Source organism: Carex rostrata, chromosome 13 (genome assembly GCF_964058835.1).
Source record: "Carex rostrata chromosome 13, lpCarRost1.2, whole genome shotgun sequence".
Lineage (NCBI taxonomy): Eukaryota > Viridiplantae > Streptophyta > Magnoliopsida > Poales > Cyperaceae > Carex > Carex rostrata.
Genome location: NC_135930.1, coordinates 243,017 through 259,004, shown reverse-complemented (window position 1 = coordinate 259,004; position 15,988 = coordinate 243,017). Strand labels below are relative to the sequence as shown.

At 31.3% G+C, this 15,988-nt stretch overlaps 1 protein-coding gene and 2 long non-coding RNA genes across 6 annotated transcripts; 1 reads left to right on the top strand and 2 right to left on the bottom strand.

The window, feature by feature from the left end:
* Window positions 1-7,558: 7,558 nt before the first annotated feature.
* On the bottom strand, window positions 7,559-8,782 carry LOC144564757 (uncharacterized). 2 transcript variants are annotated; one of them, XR_013514739.1, is made up of 3 exons: window positions 8,659-8,782; window positions 8,128-8,279; window positions 7,559-7,802 (listed from the first exon to the last, which is right to left on the bottom strand). It is a non-coding gene; the product is annotated as an uncharacterized LOC144564757 (long non-coding RNA). The 2 variants fall into 2 exon arrangements; XR_013514738.1 differs by having other exon boundaries at window positions 8,128-8,225.
* An 868-nt stretch (window positions 8,783-9,650) lies between these two features.
* Window positions 9,651-13,008, bottom strand: LOC144564113 (uncharacterized). 3 transcript variants are annotated; one of them, XR_013514555.1, is made up of 6 exons: window positions 12,645-13,008; window positions 12,174-12,275; window positions 11,812-11,933; window positions 11,621-11,685; window positions 10,718-10,913; window positions 9,651-9,952 (listed from the first exon to the last, which is right to left on the bottom strand). It is a non-coding gene; the product is annotated as an uncharacterized LOC144564113 (long non-coding RNA). The 3 variants fall into 3 exon arrangements; XR_013514556.1 differs by having other exon boundaries at window positions 9,651-10,916; XR_013514554.1 differs by having other exon boundaries at window positions 9,651-10,913.
* Window positions 13,009-14,890: 1,882 nt separating this feature from the next.
* On the top strand, window positions 14,891-15,970 carry LOC144564333 (AUGMIN subunit 5-like). Its single transcript, XM_078313939.1, has 3 exons — window positions 14,891-14,956; window positions 15,063-15,198; window positions 15,561-15,970. The coding sequence occupies exons 2-3, from the start codon at window positions 15,064-15,066 to the stop codon at window positions 15,708-15,710; spliced, it is 285 nt and encodes a 94-aa protein (XP_078170065.1). The 5' UTR covers window positions 14,891-14,956; window position 15,063; the 3' UTR covers window positions 15,711-15,970.
* Window positions 15,971-15,988: the final 18 nt, after the last annotated feature.

The window sequence follows — 15,988 nt, the reverse complement described above, 5'->3', positions numbered from 1 at the left end:
GCATGTTTTGGATTTACCCAAAGACTATTATACCCCTTCCCTGTAGGAATTGTCTGTCCTGCTAGATTGGTTACTTATTGCCATAGTTTAATTTGTTTTATTTTGTTATTGTTGATCCTTGCTTAGTTGATTGGTTAATCATGATTCTCTTTTTTCTTTTTTGTGAGCTCAAATAAGGGATATATAAAGCTGCTGTGAAGTGTTGTTAAATACTGTAAGGCAAATAGAGATACCCTTTTACACAAATCACTTGAAAATCAAAAGAATTAAATTCAAAGTAATATGCAACTTTTTGTTTCTGTATTGATATATGAATGTGTAATTCTTCTTGCTTGCAATTTTAGGCCTTTCTTGTATTATTATTTTACTTTTAAGTTTTAACCCATTATTTTCCTTAAATGTTCTTGTAGGGCCCACATCATTTGCTCCCATAATAAACAAGCTAGGCTGTGGATGTTGTTATAAGGAGTGGATATCACTACCATTTTTTAATTATAATTGCTGATGGACAGCTATATTGAAGCATTAATACGAGGCATCATCGCCCCCCCTCCTAACAACTTCCCTTTTATTTTATTTTTATTTTTAGGGCTTCTATTAGAGTTTATTTTTTTCAGCAAAGTTGCTATTCATGCGTTTGGATCGTGCAAGGATTAGTGCAAGAATAGCGATTTTTGGGTTAGTGATTGAGAATAGTGCTAACCCAAGAGATTCAAGAATAGCACTAACTTTGGCTATTCCGGATTAGTAGAAATGTTGTTTGGATTGTATGTTAGGAATAGCAAAGGCCAGCGGGTGCTAAATCGCTATTCTTGCGGGTGCTAAATCGCTAACCCAACGTTTTCACGGAATAGCGGAATAGAGCTAATCCGGAGCTATTCTTAATCTTCGTTTCACGTTTGGATGACCCTCTTCTGAGAATAGCTCCGCTATTCTGAGAATAGCTCTATTCTCTGAGCATCCAAACGCAGTTCTTAAAATTCCAGATAACCTTTCTACTTTTCATTTTATTTTAAAAATACTTTACGATGCTTCCTCCTTTTGTCTGAGAAAGCAGGGAAGGGTTTGGTATTTTTAGGTTTAACGTGGATACATATATTTCTGTAATTTTCTTGGTCTAGGAAATTAACTTTTATATTTTATACATATTTAAGTTGTTCAAGATTGAGTAGCACATATTTCTATTGACACGGGTCACCTCCAATGGAACCATAGTAACATGATTCGCGTTTTATTCGCGAATAAAACGTTTTTCAGAGGTTAACGAACTGAACAGCGAATAAACGGTTGACCGAACTTTTACCGATTTATTCGCGAAAAAAACGCGTATAATACGTATTTTACGAATTATTCGCGTTTTAGTCGGAAAGTTCGTCGTGTTTTCATCTCCGTAATCCGTGCAGTGTAGCTATTTCACACTTCACAGCTCCCAGTTCACACCATAGTGACAATTTAATAGTTCGGGAAAGGTTCAACAGAGTCAAAAATTCGTGATTCGGGTATAATTCGGGTATAATTCGGAAATAATTCGGAAATAATTCGTTTTTGTAAACACCAAATCAGTATAATTCGGGTATAATTCGGGTATAATTCGGGAATAATTCGGAATTATAAATTGAGTTTATATCAGAAATTAGACCCATTAATATATGATATTAAAATTTTGGACTTTTGAACTTCCGTTTATATAGAATTAGGCCCATCAAATAAACAAGCCCATAAAAACTGGGAGCAAAAACCTTGTCCGGTTTCTACTTCCTGCCGCCACCTTAATCCCACATGCAAGAAATAAAGTAAAGAGGGCGGTAAGGTTTCTATAAAACAAGGTTGAGTGCATGAGGAATAGATACAACTTGGACTTGGTCAAAGAGTCATCTTTTCAAGGAGACTCGTGGCCTGCTGGCAGCCTGGCAGTGGCCCAAAAAATAATTTTTTTAAAGTATTATGTAAATCGCGAATGATTCGTGAAATCCGCGTTTTATTCGTAAAATTCGCGTTTTATTCGTAAAATTCGCGTTTTATTCGGTCAAAGGTTCGGTCAACCGAATAGTTCGCTATTCGGTGCGGTAACCTCATAAAAACGTTTTATTCGCGAACTAAACGCGAATAAAACGCGTATCTGGTTACTATGGTTCACACGACAAAGCAACACGTGGGTAAAGCTGTGCCACTTGTTTAATTTTGAAAGGACTAAGTGGGCCCTCCCCCCACGTGACCACCATCTTATATCAAAAATTTAATTTTTGTAGCAGATTTTGAATGTCAAATAGAGGCACAGTTTCTTCTTTTTTTGCCTCCAAATTTTTTTTAAAATGTTGAAAATTAAAAAAATTTAAATATATAAACTGAATCATTTCCGAATTATACTCGAATCACGAATTTTTGACTCTGCCGAATCGAACCCGAATAATTAATTTGTCACTATGAGTGGAACTGAAAAATTAAGCTGCCAAGAGGAATGTACACAAAAGGTTATACAGAGGGCTAGGTAATTATTCTCAGTGATTGTCTTCATGAGTTGGGCTAATATACTTTATAAAGCTCTTCATGCCCTTCCATGCCCTTTTAAGGTGCAAACAGTCGATCTGAACCGCCCAACATGATCGCCATATTAAAATATGCTTGGAGATCACTTAAACTTCTTATAACAATTATTAAAAATACAAATAAGATACTACTCACTCTTTTGATTAGTACTAAATTATAGGAGGTTTTAATTTATCTTATGTAGATGCCCCACTCGTGCGGGTGATTTTGTTACGGGCATGTTCGGTTGTTACGGAATTGTGTGGGATAGAATGTTTGGTTGTACTATAGTAGAAATAGTTATGAAAAATTATAATTAAAGAAAGATATTCATGATTTTTTTTTATATTTCAAAAATCGGTGTCAAAAATATTTTTTTAGTTAATAATTATTAAAATAATTCTGGTCAATTCTAATAATCTAAAGTCTAACAATTAAAAATATGATAATATTTAGAAAATTTTTAAAAGTAAAAGTTATTAAAAAAATGAAGAAATTAATGGTGAAAAAATAATTTATAATTATATAAATAAAAATTAAGTTCAATGTTATATATACTTTTTCATGGACAATATTTTCATTATAAATAAACCACCGAAATATAAATCACATCCCACCAAATGCAAATGCAATTACAACTTGTAGGAAGAAAGAAACATTTTCATTAAAAATGTTAATTATATTTTAGCTTTAGCATCCTTTTGGAGCTGGGCTGAGTATGTTTTACTAAGAAAACAACGCCAAAAATCCCCTTATTTGTGTTCATCCAGAGCATACTAACAATAATTATAATTTCTCCAGTTCTTGATTGCATAGCTTTTTTCTTATGCTGTAAGAAATTTGCATTGGCCAATTAAAGCAAGGATCAATTGCATTTGGTAATGGCTTTTTTGAAGCCACAGATACTTGCATATGAATTTGATTTTTCGAGTACATATATAGCACATGCAATGACAGAATTAGACTTTCAAATTATGTGGGTTAAATGTGAATGACAGTAAAAATAATGTAAAATGAATTTTACGTGTGGAGTTCAATTTATAGTACCCATAAAATTTTACTTTAAAATATAAAAAAAAAACCATGTATAAGTACAAAAATATGGAAAATAAGTAAAGATCAATTAGTCTCATATGTTGAATGTGGATCCGTCTTTAATAACACGAGACAACATCATAAACTAAAATTTGATCACGAATGTAACAGCTATCCGATCTAAGAAAACTGTTATTTTATAAATCGGATGGTTGAACTATGCTTTAAGATTGATGTGCTCCATTTCAATATGCATACATATTTGCATCAATTTTATGTACACAGATCTTAAAGTGAATCAGACTGAAGCCTATCCTACCCAAAAGTAAGTCTGATGGTCTGTTGTGCATCTAAATATATTTAGATTGTATTAATTGTGTTGCAAGATGCACATGCAATATGTATTCTCCCACGTAGTCATTAATTTACCTCATCAGTACTCAATGACATTGAATGATCTTAATTATAGAAGTAGAACCAAGGAGATGAAATTAATTTCTTGTTCCGAAGGGGATCGAGGCGAGCAATAGATCATGGGCATGCAAATATGGAGAACAAATTAACTACTTTGGATCCAAGATGGCAGCTCCTTTTTAACTACTTGGATCGAAGACCGGGAAGGTGTCAAGGTGTCTTCTACTTGTTGTATATTAACGCCTCAAACTGGTCACGAGTGGACCCATTAATTGATGGGACATGAAATGAGTAAAATTAAGCTGCGATGATGACTGCTAAAGAATAGCGATTTTTGGATTAGTGATTGAGAATAGTGCTAACCCAAGAGATTCAAGAATAGCACTAACTTTGGCTATTCCGAATTAGTAGAAATGTTGTTTGGATTGTATGTTAGGAATAGCAAATGGAGGGAAGAAATATAATAATGATTTATTTGTTTTTATTTTATCAACTAACTTTTATATTTATAATGACTTGTTAAATATATATAAAGCATCATATTTTTCAATATTACTTCAATCTAATATTTAAATTAATATTATATTGTATTAATATTTAAACTAATATTATTTTATTTTTAAATTAATATTTAATTTAATATTAAATTTAATACTAATCTAATATTTAAACTAATATTATTTTATTTTTAATTTAATATTTAATTTAATATTTAGTTTAATACCAATCTAATATTTAAAGTAATATTATATTACATTTAATATTCAAAAAATATTATATTATATTTATTTAATATTCAAAAAAATATTATATTATATTTATTTAATATTCAAAAAAATATTATATTATATTTATTTAATACTAATATAATATTTAAATTAATATTTTATTTAATATTAATCTAATTTGATATTATAGTTATTTAATTATTAATCTAATATTTAAATTAATATTAAATTACATTTAATATTTACACTAATATTATATTTATTTAATACTAATATAATATTTAAATTAATATTTTATTTAATATTAATCTAATTTGATATTATAGTTATTTAATTATTAATCTAATATTTAAATTAATATTATATTACATTTAATATTTAAACTAATATTATATTACATTTAATATTTAAACTAATACTGTATTACATTTAATATTTAAACTAATATTATATTATATTTATTATTTAAATGACTATGATATTTAATCTAATATTTTATTTAATATTATATTTATTTAATACTAATCTATATTTTAAATTGATATTATATTATATTTAATATTTACACAAATATTTTATTTAATACTGATCTAATATTATATTATATTATATTATATTTAGTACTAATTTAATATTTAAACATACTTTAATTGAGAGGAATCAAATATTTTATTAATATCACTAACCCCACTAGAGCTATTCTTGCTAACCCACCATTTCTTTGGATTAGTAGAATAGAGCTATTCTTGAGCTAATCCTATTTGCAAATTTGTGTTTGGATCACCAAGATTTGAGAATAGTGGAGCTAACCCAAGAATAGCTCTCTGACTAGTCATTATTATCAGATCCATACAACTCTGTGTTGAAACTTGAAACTTTAAATATTTCAAAACTCCAAATTTCAATATATTTGTTTAACATCTCCATTTGTGATATTTAAATACAATCTTTACATGCTCATGTACACCTACACCTACACCTACATCTTTTTTTAACCGTTGGAATTAATTTGTTATATTCCATAAATTATTTTAATTAATTAATTAATTAGGTTAATAATTAAAATTTACAACTAATTACAAAAAATTTATGATTAATTTAATTACCTAGAGGATAATTAATTGAGAAGATGAATTAACTTATATAAATTTACTATTAAACCGATTTAGTGATTTATCAAATTTTAGATTTAAATTACCTCAACCAATTTGAATTTAACTAAGTAAATAAAATAATCAGATCATGTAAATATGCAACTAACTTAACAAAAAATTTATTTATCAAGATAGAACTCTAAATTGATGATTCGTGAAATAAAACAAATTTTTGTGACTTAATAGGAATTGGTGAAAATTTGCGGAATAATATTTACATATTAATAAGATCAAAGTAATAAAATTTTACGTTTATAAAATAAATATAACGAAAGTTTGATAAATTCGTTTCGATTTCTAATCTCAAATTTGGTTAATAACCTTTAATTAAAACGATCTTTTGTTAATTGTTATCTCAATTAAACGCATTTGAATTGGCACGAATCTGAAGCCTCTTTATTTGTATCTCCCACTCTCTTTCCTCTCTCCCTTTCATTTGCACCGCTGCCTCTGTTTCTCTTTTTGTTACATCATAGCAGACAATCCTAACTAACTATTAGTTATGTCTTCTGTCTTGAATCGGCTAAGTCCGGATTATCTCTATTACCTTGATTTTTACACTCCATCCATGCATTTGTGTCTTTTTTAGAGGAAAATACTTGCGGTATCAACTTATCATTATTTCTTTTTTTCATGAGTGTAATAGTTCATGTTTTATTAGATTTTTGTGGTGAGCACATACGAAAAATGCATCGTTAGTGTGATTGTGTGACACTAATTGTTTTGTATGATAAGTGATATCAGATCTCCTCTTTTCCTTTTCCTCTTGCTGCTTTCCGTTAGTAGCAAACACCGATTTTGTATTTTATCAACATTTCTACAGTTGAGGTTTTAGTTCATTAAATAGTATTTTATTTATTATATATCCGAATCATTGAAATCCGCCTATCTTACGTGTGATACGTCTACATGTGAAATTTTTAAACATTCGAATTAGTTTAGTATAGAGTCAATCGGTTAAAATTAGAATGTTAATAAATTAATTTTAGTGCATTTATTTTTTGAATGTTTTTTGACAGCTTAACTTTATACTAAATTAATTTGAATGTTTAAAATTTTCACATGTAGATTCATCACTCAGCAGATTTCAACGGTTTGAATTCGTCATTTAAAACATATTTAATGGATTTGGATTCATTATTTGAAACATATTTAATTGGTTTTAGAGTTAAGCTCACCAGGTGAGCTTAAGAACACCCTCGTTCTACTCGCAATTTCATGCAATCTAATATCTGATTCGTTCTACTCGCAATTTCATGCAATCTAATATCTGATTAGCTTTTAAATTCATTAATATCAAGTGCCCACGCAATGACAATACTAATTTTGTAAAAGATTTGTGTTAGATTTATAGAAATATTTCTTTAAGTAATTTTTTTTAATGCGTTTCTTTGAAGAGTGACAAAATTAATTTTAATAAAATTCACGTATCATTGATTTTGAAAGTAGACTAATCGAAGGGGAAAAAAATATATTTTTCATTCTTTTAAATTTATGTATATGGATATACAAGGAGAAATTATTATTTATAACATTATAATTAATGAAACTCTTATCCATTTGAGCAACAAGGTTGAAGCTTTAAAATAAATACTAAATTTGATCAATTTGAAAATTTCCATATGATTCGAACAATTTGCCCGAGTCACATTGAAAGAAATAATTATTATTTATATATATATTTTTTTTTTTTCTTGTGGAGATCAAAACTTCTAAAGGTGGCTATACTCCACATGAGATTTCTCTAATTTCAGAGAGAGATCTTCTCTTTGAAGGCATAGGCCAGCCTTTTCTCTCCCTAGAGTTTCAATTGCAACTCCCAGGCTGGTGCATGTATTCTCTTTTAACTTCATCTCCGTGTCCATTTTTCTCAGCTGAGAGTCAAGGTTCTTTAGCTGCATCTGGTTTGATTCTACAGTCTCCTCTAGGTGCTTCAAATCAGAATCTGTATAAAGGAAGGAACCTTCATGCAATGATACAAAGAGAACTTGAAATGTGCTCTCATAAATACGAAAGATCATAACCAAATTAGTTATTAAGAGGAGGAACCAATTAACATTGTGCCATTTGTTCAGTTTATTATTCCTTTCTCATTTATTTTGTTTATTGTGAAGCAAATTGACACTATTTGACAAAGAGAACTTGAAATGTGTCATTTTGTTTATTGTGAACCAATCCTATATCTATGATTAGGGCTTCAATAAAAGCTTGTTCTGGTAATTGCCCACAGAAACTTACAATACTTAAATGAAAAGGACCCAACAATGTACCTTTTCTCTGCATGACAATATCAGTTGCCTCAGTTTCTCCCTCAAATCCTTCTCCATTTCTTCTTTCTCATTTTTCGTTTGTAACATCTTTTGCTTCCCTGTTAAAAGGACCTCACCAACTTTACCATACTAAAATACAAAGTGGCCAGAAACTGTGAAACAAAGAGAAATACTTTGTATATCAGCACTTCATATGGGAAAATACTTTGTTACAATAATTTTTTTTTTTTAAATAAGCAATACAGTCCATATTTCTACTTTATACTAAAAGTGAATTACAGATACCTATCTATACTTCTACTGAAATAAGAAAAAATAAAACCTTTCTTTAAAAACCCCCTAGAGATATCCAAATGCCTCACTCACTCACACCTGCTTTGTTAGAGTAAATAACCAGCAATGCACCAATCCAGTACCTATACTGGCAATAATGCAGCAAACCCTACTTTACATATAGACACCTCATACCATTAATTTCAAAAAGAGTACAGAAAATTGGTAGTTACGTATCATGAATGATTTAACAATTACCATAATTGATCTCAGTCTGTGAATGCTCCAGCCTTGTGTTTACAACATGAAGAGAATTCTTCAAATTATCCATAGCTTTTGAATACTGTTCAAACATCTCTTCATAGCGCTTCTCATCCTCCTCAGCTGTTAACAGTGTATTTGAAGTAATTGACAAAGGAGCACTTTGTGGAAACTAATAGAACTTAGCCATAGGCACAGGAGGTATACATCCAAGCATTATTCTAAAGAATGAGGCTATAGTACTATGCATAGCGCAATTTGGTCCGTACTCTGGATTCATATCTTCATTTTGAAAGTCTAAATAGTCGATCCGAACCATTCATCACGATCTACATATGAAAATGTACTTGGAGACCAAACTTCACATTTTTTAGAATTTTTTTACTATTTTTTTAGATAGGTACAAAATCACCACTTTCGAATGGTCTAGAATTTGTAGATCAAGCGATTTTCTAAAAAAATAGTAAAAAATTCTAAAAAACGTAAAATTCAGTATCCAAGTTCATTTTCATATGGAGATCATGTTGAGCTGACCAGATCAATTATTTGGACTTTATAAATGTACATATGCATCCGTAGTACAGACCAAAGTGCACTATCCATAGTACCATACCTTACTCTTTTCTAAATACAGAAAAGGAAATAACTGACAGGTAGTCTGGTGTCATAATTACTCTTTACTAATTAAGTAGTTTGTAAAGTTCGTATTTGCTCTGTTGCCTTTTTTAACTTAGAATGCTGCTCAAATTGCATATAATAGAGTTGAGCAGTGAAAGAAAATTTGACAAATCATGTAGGCATTGAATAACCAAAGAATTGAGGAGTGAAATGTAAGCAATAAGGTATTTGGTGCAGAGAAGTATGGATCCAAACTTTATCACAACTCCATCAAGCTTTTTGCTAAACTACGACAAAACTGAAGTAAAACACAATAAGTGTAAAAAATAGAATTTAGATTATGTATACACGAACTTGTAATGACTGAGTTAATATAAAGAGTTAAAATGGAAACTTAGTCATTTATTGCTTAAATTTAACTTTGGTTATATCATTGATTTATTGCTTTTTGCTTAAACATAACTATGGTTATGCAGATACAGAAAAGGTTTAACGTTTTTTTTATCACGAAGTATCAGGTCTTCTTTGTAAAAAAAAAAAAGACAAAATAAAAAAGGACGGACAGAAGAAAGTAAATAAAATATGACAATATCTTAAAAGAGAGGTGAGTTTCAATGTATTTTAGTAATTTACCATTATTGTAAGTCCATTGTCCAGCACTACCCTTTTATACCTGAAAGTTTAAGAAACAAAATTAATTACGTATCTAAAAGAAGTTCTTACTGTGTAAATGAAAGGAAGTATAATGAAATTGAGCTGGAACATCAGCAATGGTGTTACAGTGTATTTTGGACTCGTATACAAAGGTTTTCTTTTTAAAAACGAAAAGAAAAAAAACAATATTCTCCTATTTTCACTTTTGATTTAATGTTTCTCGTGCTTGGAAACAAAAGCTTACATTTTCAGCAGATGCATACTAATATTACTGTAACCTTTTTTTTATCCTCATTTCTTTTATTCACATAGCAAAAGAATGAACTAAATCAAGACAATTATATCGAAGTGTTGGCTCCCAGATATTGACAAACTTGTCCTCAGTAGGTTTTGGTTACGACTAAATTGACAAACTTGGGTAGAAATTTAGACACCTATGCCTTATTTGAAAGTAAGAACAATGCTTTCACGTTAACTCAAACAAAAGATGAAAAACTACACTTGACATCCATACATGTTCAGAAACAAATCGCGTATAGATAGTCCAAGAAAAAGAAAAAAATAAACCTAGCAATGTTCAATTATGTTCGGTGTTCGTAGCCAATTGGTACAGTTTGAGTTATATATGCTAAAACACAAAGACAGAAAAAAAGAAGTTGATTTATAATTTAGTCATGTTCAAATTACCCCTACAAGTAGGGGTCACCCATAAATATAAGACAAATAAATGGTGTAATTTGCAAAACAAAACACCATTTGAAAACTAAATTCCTATATACAGTACCAGCAAATCACAAGCACTCTGATTTGGGCTTCCCCTTGATCAGTGCCACAGCAAAGGCTACAGTGAAGGTGTCGCCGGCTCCAGTTGTATCGACAACCTTTGATGCAGGAATGACAAGTTGTCTTACCGTTTCCTCTCCTTCAATGAATAGAGCTGAACCTTGACACCCAAGTTTTACCAGCACTTGCTTCACACCCTGCTTTAATTCCACAAAAGAAGCATGCATTGTGATTAATTCATAATATACATGAATCAAAGAATTTTGAGGCAGTATATATAGATTAAGTATTGAGGTTAACAACACTACTAATGGCATGCATTCTTAATTGGTATCCCCACTCTATGAGAGTGCTCAGAATTTATTTTTCTAAGAGTTGTCAATACTAAAATCAATTTCAGTTGTGTCCTAAGGAAAGCTTAAAAATTAACAAGGAAAAAGCAAAGATCTAGATGTATAAAGAATATATAAACCTGTACAGAAATATTCAATAACTTAGATCACCATGTCCCAAATTATCGTCAATCAAATACCCCCCCCCCCCCCCCAATCCAAAAAAAAAAAAAACTCCTCCATTTTTCATTTACCATCCCCAACATGTTAAACCAGAATAGGTACAATCACATCTGATACCAGTTTTGCTCATCCCTGATGGGTACTGAAAAGAACTCCAGATTCAGAAATTTTGCTTTTCTTGGCTTTTTCAGGATAAACGAAAATAATCCCGAGTTAATTGCTGCTGCACAAGCTAGATCAATACCGGTAATTAATGATATTAGGGTCTATGGTACACTTGCCTATAAACTATCAAGTCCGGCATGTGCCGTACTTACAGCTATTCAAAAACTTCAAAGGAGAAAAATTCGTATTCCAACATCCAAATTTTAATTGGGCGATTATGATACCTTGGAAAAATGAAAATGTGATCTCTTCCACCGGAATGCCTAGAGTATGCCATCTGACTCAGAACCTGAATTTCATATAATTAATTTGTCATCACTTTAAACAGTACCAAAGAAGACAAAATTACATTTGCAACAAGAAAATAGCCAATTGAATTTAAAATTTAACAGATAGAAATGATTACAGATCATACCTTAACATAAGTTTGATTGATCTCTTTATCATTTAACCCTCCCATCATACGAACACATTTCACATAAGGTACATACAAGAAATCTGCCTCATCTTCCTTCATAGTTGTCTATGAATGTTGACCTGAAATTTCACACAAATTTTAAACAACCACTACTTTCAGTTCATGCCACTCAGAACAATGCCAATACCATTCCAATTAACAGAGAATTGAGACAAGTCATTAAGATCAATATGGCACAGTTTCTTCATAACTCTTCACCCTTTATAAAATATTTAAACTACTTTGCACCAAAATAACATATCTGAACCTAGAAAAGGCTCTCGATCGTTTCACTTTTAGATCCATGTAATAATACACACCTTCGATTTGTCTTCCACTGGAGTTGAGTTGTTGACATAAGCAACACATTTGTGCAGATCCGTTGTGTCCTGATCATGCGATTCATCCACTACTTTTACACCCTGTATTCAATTTATACAACATGTCAACATTAAAAATTAATCATAAATTAATAATTAAGAGACAGATCATGGATTTGGTCTGCAGTACCAGATTAGGCACAGTTGAGTTCCTCTTAAGTATTGATTCATTTAGTAAATATACTAATCCCAGTATATTGAAACATTATGTGTGGCCAAATAACTCGGGAAAAGAAATGATGCATGTATACCTACCAGTATAATTTCAGTAGGTTAGGTAGTATTTCCTGTTTACTTAGGCTTAAACAATGCAACTTGACACCCTAAACTTAAACTTGATATTCTTCCAAGCAAGTAATAATTTTGTACATTATATTGGATATGATTATGCTCAGTTGAGTTGAAGCATACGAAATTCAGGTAGAAAGCCTTCACATCATCTCTGATTGAATCCAAGTCTCCACTGATTACATCTGGAGTAATATCTGAAAATTCATAATAAAAAAATGGAATAAGCACTCAAATTCTTTCTTCTAACACCAAAAGATATACAACAGCACACTGAGACCTATGCCGGAATATAATCAACAAAACGGTACTATTCAGATGCCAAATTGTTGGGTCTTTCAAACAAAAGGTAATGGCCACTGTGATTTGGGTTTCCTTTGAAAAAGGAAGAATTCTAAAATATCAGGGAAAATTCCGATTGGAATGTAAGCTTACATGTGCTTCGAGTTATAATTTTAAAAGTGGGCGTTGGTGGGGTCAGTGGGGTGGGGGTACTACAAATCAACCTTATTTACTTGCAAAGATTAAACATCAATTTATTGGTCAATATTACAAACTGAACCAAACAATATCAACTTTGATTCTTTTATATTACTATTTAACTTTCTTTATTGGCCTATTGCTTTAAATTAAGGATTTAACAAGGCTAGTTGGAACTGCTAGAGACATGGCAGCTAAAAATATTGCTAAACTCTACATAGTTGTGCATAAAAAGCAAAAAAAAGAGGAGAAACCTGAGTCGAACTTCTGACGGGTCCTGCTCTGGAACAGTTGGGGTATATTGTCATAGACCCGATTTGCACCTCCATCTGCACAAACCCTCAGCTGTGCTGCTCTACACATAATTTGAACAACAGATCCTTTGTCAAAACAGTTATAACTCTTTTGCAGATGTATTCAGAAATAATCCTCTTTTTTGCTAAATAGTATGTAATTATTCAAACACTTACTCTTTTGATAATTGTGCATAAAAAAGAAAGACTATAGATTATGACCTTAGCCACCGGAAGTAAGTGCAAGATAATGTTCTGGCATCGGCTGGGAAAAGAAGCCCGACATTTGGGTCATCAAGTAAAAATGGCGCTTGGCACAGTGCTACAACCTATAGAAGGAGACATAATAAAAATTAATCAACCAACCAACTTTACAATTATACCCCTAAGAGCTTGCTTGTTATTGAAAAAAAATATATATATTCTCGACAAGAGATTCAACTTTGTTGAAGTTTTCTACAGAAAAATAGCACGTTCCTTTATCTTTTATGGTTTTGTTGGCTGAAATGTGCTAAGGTTAAGCCTCAATTAAGCAAACATAAAACAGGACACAAGAGAAGTTTAACAAAATATACCTCACTAATTTGTGGCATGGTAAGGATTTATATTGGAGGATACATACTAAATGCCAAATATAAGGTCCTCGCTACTAATAATGCATTATTTGAGGTTCCTGTGGCTCTTTTTTAAAACAAGCACAGCTTACAAATCAGAACAGGCGTAAAAAAAGCACAGTTTGTAATATTTCAATACTGCACCTGAACAGTACGGTCTTACAAATCAGATATCCCTTGGTTTGAACTACCAGCATTCTTTGTACTTAGGGTTTAGGGTTTTAGGGTTTGAACTACCAGCATTCTTTTTACTGTGTCTGGACAATCCATGTGGCGAGATTATATTTCTGCAAGTCATTAGCTAACATGTGTGAGATGACTAGGAATATTATTGTTAGTAGAAGGATGATACTTGTTTTGGGTAGTGATATCATATTTTGTTAATATATAGATGGCATATACTTAATTAAATGGAATATGCTAGCATGCTATGCATAGCATAGAGCCCCTCCATGCAATGTCTTGGATTTTGACTTTTCAAAATCCTAACGGTCGATCCGAACCGTTCATCTTATTCTCCATATTAATATGTATTTGGAGACCAAATTTTACATTTTTTGAAATTTTTTTACTATTTCTTTAGATTTATTGAAAATCGCTGTTTTTTTATGGTCCAGATTTGCTGAAAACAGCGATTTTCAATAAATCTAAAGAAATAGTAAAGAAATTTCAAAAAATGTAAAATTTGGTCCCCAAACACATATTAATATAGATAACAAGATGAACGGTTCGGATCGACCGTTAGGATTTTGAAAAGTCAAAATCCAAGACATTGCATGGAGGGGCTCTATGCTATGCATAGCATGCTAGCATATTCCATTTAATTAAGTATATGCCATCTATATATTAACAAAATATGATATCACTACCCAAAACAAGTATCATCCTTCTACTAACAATAATATTCCTAACTGTGCACATGGTGTGCAAGAACAATGGTTGTGTTTTCTTAAACCTTATTGACAATAATATATTAACAAAGGAACCTTATTGACAATGGTTGTGTTTTCTTAAACCGTGCACATGGTGTGCAAGAACAATACGAGAGGTACAAATTTTTCCAATTCATTTTTGCTTTAATTCAGAATCCTATTAACTAGTGATGGGTTATGGTTTCAAATTTGTGTTTTGTTGACACATTTCTTCTTTTCTAGGATGGCCAATTACTGTATGAAACTAGCATCTGAACAAGAGAGAGTTGTAACGGAAATATGGTTGCCAGAGCTTAGTAATGCTTTTGAGGGAGGTTGTGAAAGCCTCAACAATGACTGTCGTCGTGTCATGGGCTTGGTTAGTACTTTTTGCTTGCTTTTTTCTTTGAAAAGAAAACTTGAAACCAACATCAACCAATGACTAGTTCTATATATTCCATTTTCTATGATCATTATTCATGTGATGAATTGAGACTCTACCTATCCCTTTTTGATCGACTCGCCATACCTTCCAAGTTATCTGTTCGTACTCTTTTTATTAAATGTTTCTCTCTATTCAAAAGATTGTTTTATCTTCACCTCTTTTATTTCTGGAATTGTCTACAAGTTTGTCTTAATTGGTTTACGTGAAGATTTTGAGTCCATTTTTATTACCTTTTTAATATATTTTTTTTCTCAAAAGAAGCAACAGTGTTTGCCTGCTTGAATTTTGTTGCACAGGTGGAAGAGTGGTGGGAGCAGCCGGCTGCTACTGTTGTGGATTGGATTACACTTGATGGAGAGAATGTTGGTGCCTGGCTCAACCGAGTAAAGAAACTGCAGTCAATTTTGTATGAGAGATCTCGTGACCGCCTGGAAGTGGGGCACTAGGAATTTACTTTGAGAGCCTTTCTTTTCTTTTCTTTTACTTGGTCTTTTGGTTTGATAATTATGTCTAGATCGCTGTGTAGTCTTTTGGCATGAAAACAGAAACTGAATTCAAGATATATTATGTGAGTTCTAATTCTAGTTTAGTATTGTAATTTGTTTGTAACTATTGGACGTTTCTTTGGATCATGGTTGTAACATGATGACGGCTCTAGCTAGTTCGGTTAATACTTTCACATGTATTATAAAATTATGCTTCGCACTCTTTTGTTCTGGATTAG